This window comes from Protobothrops mucrosquamatus, unplaced genomic scaffold, assembly GCF_001527695.2.
Source record: "Protobothrops mucrosquamatus isolate PMUCROS unplaced genomic scaffold, P.Mucros_1.0 scaffold1532, whole genome shotgun sequence".
Taxonomy (NCBI): Eukaryota; Metazoa; Chordata; class Lepidosauria; order Squamata; family Viperidae; genus Protobothrops; species Protobothrops mucrosquamatus.
This window is the reverse complement of record NW_015387704.1, coordinates 297,057-304,669: the sequence shown is the minus strand read 5'-3', so window position 1 is coordinate 304,669 and position 7,613 is coordinate 297,057. Positions and strand designations below refer to the sequence as shown.

Here is a 7,613-nt window from a genome sequence, read left to right as displayed (position 1 = left end):
TCCAACTAGCGGGACTGGCCTGAGGGATTTTAAAGGGGGTTTTAATTACTTTTAAATTGGACATATTTAAATATTTCGTTTTAATCAAATTTTAATTAAGTATGTATATATGTTAGTATTTTATTCAATTGTCAGCCGCCCTGAGTCCGTAAGGAGAAGGGCGGGATATAAATGCAATTAATAAATAAATAATAAATAATAAATAAATAAAATAAATAATACATATACCTGGAGTTTTCTTGCCTTTTGCTATTGCAGATTTCATTTTTTAACTTACATCTTTTATTTGGCACTTCTTTGATTGGTGGAAATATACATAATTGTATGCTTGTTGTTTGGTTTCTTGTTATGCATATTTTAGATACCTTGAATACCCTAAACGTCCTGAATATATCCTCTGAATAAAAAGAGCTCATATACACCTAAAAGCTTATCTGCCCCATTGATTTAAGTGACTGTTCTCTAAAGTCAGGAAAGTCTATCTCTGTTTGTTATGGAGTTCCAGTTCATGCAAGATAATCATAAAAGAAAATTCGGTTCCCTCAGTATCAACACTGCATATGGAATTTTCTAGATCCTGGCTAATAAGTTTCATTCAAATTTTTCAAATATAGATAAAGTCTGAAATAAATTTTCAGTAAAAGCATGCTTTATTTTAATATTACTGTTGCTTTGAAACAATTATTAGCTTCGATATGCTCATAAGCTAATGATTGATAATATTTTTTTACTTGTACAGTAAAATATTTAGCAGTTCTCTATTATAGCTTGGAATTAATGAGGGATAATTGGTCATACCAGAATTCACAATAGGTCAAGTTATAATAAATGTTGTTTGTTTTCATATAGAAATATATTTACCTGCTGCTTAGATATTGTTATATATAGGACGGTTTATAATTTGTATGTAACTATTACATAACTATAGATGTCTGTACAATTCATGAGTAATGTAATATAGGAATATCCGCCATGTTTCTTCTCTTTATTCTTATTCTACAAGTATGAAGCCCTGTAATTTCTTCCCAGCTCCAGATAATTGCTGGCCCTCTGTTCTGGCCCTCTATTGTTTTGGGGAAAATATAAAAAGTTGGGAATGTATTTATTTTATTTATTTATTTGTATCCTGCCTTTATTATTTTTACAAATAACTTAATACTGCCTATTCTTTGAAATGTACCTGTGGGAGACTCAAACAATCAAATACATTATTAGATTATTAGAATAAATCAAAATTCTTATTCAAGCTTCATCAAACAACTGCCTCTCATAATATATTTTAATTTTGTCAGAATCCCCTGAAGATGTGGCTCCAACAGTTGGCTTTTCTAAAATTGATCTTAAACAACGATGGTTTGAAGTAACAATTTTTGACTTAGGAGGTGGAAAACGTATCCGGGGCATTTGGAAAAATTACTACGCTGAATCCTATGGAGTAATATTTGTTGTGGATTCAAGTGATGTGGAAAGAATGGAAGAGACAAAAGAAACAATCTCAGAAGTTCTAAGACATCCCAAGATATCAGGGAAACCTGTATTGGTGTAAGTAACATAAATTAAAAGATATTTAAATATTATATATTGAAAATGATTGTACTACTGTTGAAATACTTAGAAATAATAGGAAAATTGTATTACATAAATAAAGCCCATAATGGTTCTATGTATTCTTTTTTATATGCTAGTTTTTATATGGTACGATTATTATAACTATTTTATTTTTAACTATTAATGATTGATGCAGTATTAAAATATAAATGGTCTATTAAAATATCATTAAAGAGATATGCATGCCCAACACCAGAGGGTGCAATTGATGCATTCTAAATATTATTAACTTCTGAGAACTGACATTATCAAACAATCTAAAAAAATAACCATATGTTAAGATGGTTCTTATTGGATAGAATTTTCAAAGAAATATTGTGATGCATAATATTTTCTCATAAATGTTCTTAATAGAAAAGCCCTTACAAGGTTGCAACGTTTCGAACTTTTCTATAGTGCATTTGTAGAAAGAAGGGCATTTTTAAAATGGTGTCTTCTGTATTTTGCTATAGGTTGACAGATTTCATTTCTTTCATGTTTTATTCTTGGGTATAATATAGCAGGAAATTTGGGTTATATAATAACATTGAGACATAGGCTCTTTAGTTCATGTTGCTGCAGAATTTATTTGCAAATACTAAATTGCTCCGGAAAATATTTGTATCCCAGAAGAACTCTCATTATTTGCAATGGAAAATTTGTACCCATTGTATCCATAAAAATAAATGTAGTCTTTTACATGTACAAATAGAATCTTCTTATCTGAAGCGTTTTGGTTGGCAGTCTCGGCACTGACATTCCTTACTGTTAATGTGTGTCTATGTGCTTGTATCTAATTCTGAGAAACATTTTTAGTTTGAAAATATTTAAATATATAGTTATATGTGGTTTAAATAATGAAGCAGAATTGATGAATAATTCGAATGACTTGCTGTGAAAACTGTTTATGTTGACTGATTATTTAGGAAAGCAGCCATACTAGCTATGTTGCTGAAAATTGGTTCAACAACATGAAGAAGGATTTCAAGCCCTCCCTTATAATATAAGTTAACTGCATTTTCCTTATACCACTCTAGATTTTGATGTTTACTACCTCAGTAATTCCAGAATGTTAAAAGCAGTGGGTATTCACCAAAAGTTTTTAAAAGTAAAACAAACTAAACTAAACACTAACTTATTAGTGGAGTAATTCCTAAGCTGAGGTATAGTTTAGCTGTACCCGTACCTTTTGTGCCACGGTTGTGATTAAATAGGCTATAGGCCTATTATATAATGCTCAGCATGCATTAGCTACCTATTGAGATTTGATAATAAGTAAACATGACCGACTTTCCACTTTTGTTGATATATCTTTAAGTGTTGTTGATTCCTGATAAAAATTCATGCCAGATTAGTGTTGAAATCCTTTAGGGCTTTTTATATTATATGTTAATGAAGGAAGTTGAGATTTAAATAGGATTTTTTCTGATAGTGTAGATAGCATGAAAGACTTGTTTGAGAACAACAATGCTTAGTCACAAATTGCTTGTATATAAATACAGATTCTAGACACAGAACTAGAACTGAGGGTGAGGGCGTTATAACTGTTAAAAATTATAATCCTTTACATTCCCAGTATTTTTTCCCAAGAAATCATGGTTAATTACTGTTCAGGTGAATTATATCTCACAATTTATAAGCCCACCCACATTCTGTAGTGCCACTCACAACATCCACAAACCCAACAACTCCGTTTTACACCCCTTCCCCCATGCTCGTTGCTTGGGACCCCACCTGTTCCCATTTCATGACCCACACGGTCCTGGGATCTTGACGACAGTCAGGATTACAGTTGCTAAACAGTGCAGCCATATGGCATCGTGTTTTATAGCTGTATTGCTTAACACTGGAAATCCCAGTTCCGATTATCATCATAATCATAAACTATAATGTTGTTATAGTTTAGCATGAAGTGACAATCCAGTCTTTGTAATATACTTCACAAACCATTGTTAAAAGAAAAAAAAGTCTGTGATGGTAGGCTTAATTTTTCTATTGAGTTAAACAACTCTCATTTTTATATAATACTAAAGAGGTTAAAAGCGTTTTACATTGTACTAGAAAAACAGCCGTTACAACTATGTTTACAAATAAGACGTTGTAGTAGCAATATTGTCTGCTTGAAAGAAAACAGTGAAGTATAACAGGTAGAATGAAGCAGAGCAATGACAGGGACGACATACATTTCTTTCCTAGACCAGCACTAGGTTACTTTCTGAGCAGCTCCTTATCTTTTTCTCTCTCTATCTAGCATTCTGTCATGAATAGTGAGCCTTGCTTAGCTGGTTTTTCTTATGCCACTCCCTTTAAAGTATGTCCACTCAGCATTTATTTATGTTACAAGACATAGGAAGAGCACAGCTTTTTTTCTTTTGCAGTTGGTTAAAAATGGCCTCTTGTGCTTTTGACTATGTCAGTTATATACAACTGCACATTGTTCATTGTTGCATTTATTTCTTTATCTTGGTGGAGGATTTTTTTTTGAGGGGGGTGGATTTTGCATGAGACTTAACAATTGGTGATTTGGGAACATTTTGGCAAGTAATTTGTCATTGCCTTCTTCCTAGGGCTGAAAGAAATATTGGGCTAAAGTCATCCAACTGGCCTATTTCTAAGGCAAGACTAAAACTCTGCTCTCTCAATTTTGGGCCTTTAAGCACTACACCAAACTAATTGTGTTGTGTATTAGAGAAGAAAATATAGCAAATAACTATCAATAATTATACATAGTATCACAAGATACTATGTATTTTAGTATTTTTCATAGGCCAATGTTTGAATCATTTCTATCACCTATCAGCACATTGTTTTCTGTGTCATTTGGGAAAGACAAAGACAGTTTATATGGAACAATCTGTTTTTTAGTAAAGTGTCCCCAGATGTATGATGCAGCATCTTTTTTTCTCCCTGTTTTTTCCAATATATATCATGTAAACCAAATTTTTTTTTTCAGGCACAATTAGATAAAACCCTTTTGCTTTAAACATAGAAATCTTCCTGAATAACACATACCGTATATACTCGAGTATAAGTCGACCCGAGTATAAGCCGAGGGACCGATTTTCCCACAGAGAACTGGGAAAAATTGGTGACCCGCGCATAAGCCGAGGGGGCATTTTGGCTGTTCCTCCCTGGCCGCCGCCCCACCCCCGCCGCCCCACCCCCGCNACTCGAGTATAAGTCGACCCGAGTATAAGCCGAGGGACCGATTTTCCCACAGAGAACTGCCGCCCCACCCCCGCCGCCACCGCCGCCGCTGACTCGAGTATAAGCCGAGGGGGGCATTTTTCAGCCCCAAAAATGGGCTGAAAAACTCGGCTTATACTCGAGTATATACGGTAATCTTTTCCACTACACTGTTGCCAAAACTGTTTCTTCAAATGATTTTAAATTAGAAGGCTGCATTAATCTGAGGAAGATATTGTTTGTAAAAATATTAATATGAAGTTTATTGGCTAGGTTGGTCTGGCAAACCTGTCTGGTTAGTACTGACTTTTATGTGCAGGTAATAACTCTTTTTTATAAATTGAAGATTTGGAAACAATTGTTAAGAGTCAAAAAACATCACCAGCTACTGGGGATTATTTCATGCTTTATTTTTTTTTAGGCTCTTTGTGATAAGTCTCAAGTTTAAATGCCAAAATGTGTTATGAATGAATTATTTTAAATGTGTGAAATTCATACTTATTCTCCTGCCTTCTAAATGTCCTCTGTTTTCAGACTTTATTGATGGCTTGTGTAAAGTCAGAATTCCTTTAGTCACATAATTGGGAATCTGTTATTTAATTTTAAAAAATAGCCTGAATTATTGTTTTTGAATTTTAATGACAAAGATTATATATTGTACACTATTGTAGGCAAACAGGAATTTTCATTTTTATACAAGTGAGAATATGTTAGTGATATGTTAGTAAGACTGTCCAAAATTTATTCTTTAAATGGAAATTAGTTCCTTGCTTGCTTGCTTTCTGTTCCCATATTAGTAGTGGTAAAAACATATACCTTAATCACAATTTTTATTTGTTTGTTTATTCTGAGGTCAAAATGTAAACTGAAACTGATTTGAATGTAGACTGTAGCTTTGTCACTTTTTTAAAAAGCGTTTTTCTTTGTAAACCTTACGAAACACAAATAAACTCTGCAGTTAGGAACTTAATGTTTGTAATAGTTGTATATTTGGCTATTATTAACATTTTTAATTATCTTGCACAACAATAAAAAAGATCTCATTTACAGTAATAATTGTCTTCAATGCTGTTAATAACATTTCCTAGTTTTCTTCTGTTTCTGTTTTCTACCTATTTACAAGCCTGATTTACATGAGGAAAAACACAGGCTTGAACCTAAAACTGGGTTATATATTTCCCCAAAATTGATATTTTTGTTTTGTTTTGTTACAGTAATCCAATGAAGAATTCTATTTTTGTTTTTGGAGCAAAGTTACATCCCTATAGCTATTTCAAAATTTTATCTAAGCCTGTTAACACCATTGTGTTTAATCAGTATGTAAACCTGATTAAATTTCCTTTTGGGTTTTTTAGGAGGAAGGGATGCTTGAGTAGTTAAGCCTCCTTTGCCTTGTATGTAGTGAACTTAAGACAGATTAATTTTAAAAGAAACCTTTTTAAAACCAAAGAAAAGGTGGATTAATAAAACTGCTGCAATATAAATTTTCAAATTTATGAAATAATTATCAATGATAATTACAGAGAAAAATAGAAAGCCTGTTCACTTTTTACCATTTCAATATTTAGTGGTTTTCCAGATTTAATTTAACCAATATTCAGGCTTCAATTTTAATTTTGATTTTAGTTATATGTTTCAGGTGTTTTTCTACATTCCTTGTAATCACAACATAAAACAATTTCTTCCTGTTCTCTGACATGTGGGTGTAATTTATTTTACTCTTTCTCATACATATATTAGAGGTTTTTATACCAGTGATACATTGGCAGTTTATGTAACAAGCAATAATTCCTTCAGGAAAAACAATATTTTATACAAACTAAATAACTAACTTTCTTGCAAAAGAAAACTTCTTGAATACAGGTAGACTTTGAGTTATGACTTTTAACAGAACCTGTTTGACAACGTTAAATGAACTGCCTCAAGTAATGACCAGCCACGAAACTTTAAAAAAAAAAATCTCTAAAAGTTGTGCAACAAAATGAAAGATGCCGGGTCTTTGCAAGCTTTAGCTGTCCACATGACTGCCTATAAAGGGCAGTCTATAATCTAGCTTTTAAGTCCTACCTGAGCTCTACAGCTCAGAATGACAGTAAAGCTTGCAAGGACCCAGCGTTCTCCAACTTTTGGAAATGACTTTTTTTTCCAGTTCAATGGAGAAAGCTGCAGAAATATTTTCTTTCCTTGGTCACTTTGTTCCTCTATTTTTCAGCTGGAGTCAAGGTAAGATTTTTAAAAGAGGTAGAGATTGGAGAGAGTAGAAGGAGAATTTAGTGGGGAGGGAAGATCAGGAAATCTATCCCTTCCAGCTTTTTCTGTTTTTATATTGAAATGTGGCTTTCAAGAGGAGAAAGGGGGGTTAAGCAAGGGAAAGGTTTTGAGAACTTCGTCCTGAAGCTGCCTTTCATGCAAAGGCCAGCTTCCAAAGCCAGGCAAGAGGCAGGAGAGCTCTGCAGCCTTCTTCTGGCTGGCTGATTGGGGGGGGGGGCAGCTGATTGGCACACAAAGCTCTGAAAGTAGCCACTAAGGAATTCTTGGGCCCCTTAAAATGGTGACTGCTTCCAGGAGGCATGGGGATCAGGCCCAAGTGCTGTAGTTCCTGTTAGGGCAGGATGGTGCTAAGGAACCGGGCTCACAATTATGATGTCACAGGGATCTGTAGTCATATGATTGCTATGGCAGGTTCTGACAAGCAAAATTAACGGGGAAGCAGTAGGAAAGATTGCAAGTCACTTGAGTAAGTCACCCTGCACATGTGGAGCCTTTGCCATTACCCCCTCATCCTCCAACTCATTTGCAACTTACACTGGGCTTCCTAATCCCTGCCCAGCCTCTCCCAA

The 7,613-nt window shown here is 33.9% G+C and overlaps 1 protein-coding gene across 2 annotated transcripts in view; it reads left to right on the top strand.

Moving 5' to 3' along the window:
• The window catches only part of ARL13B (ADP ribosylation factor like GTPase 13B), a 43,493-nt gene that overhangs the window by 9,388 nt on the left and 26,492 nt on the right, over positions 1–7,613 (top strand). For both annotated transcript variants that reach the window (XM_015822358.1, XM_015822359.1), the window contains exon 4: positions 1,293–1,542. In XM_015822358.1, coding sequence (XP_015677844.1) covers positions 1,293–1,542 — 250 coding nt within the window. The remainder of the gene's footprint in view (positions 1–1,292; positions 1,543–7,613) is intronic.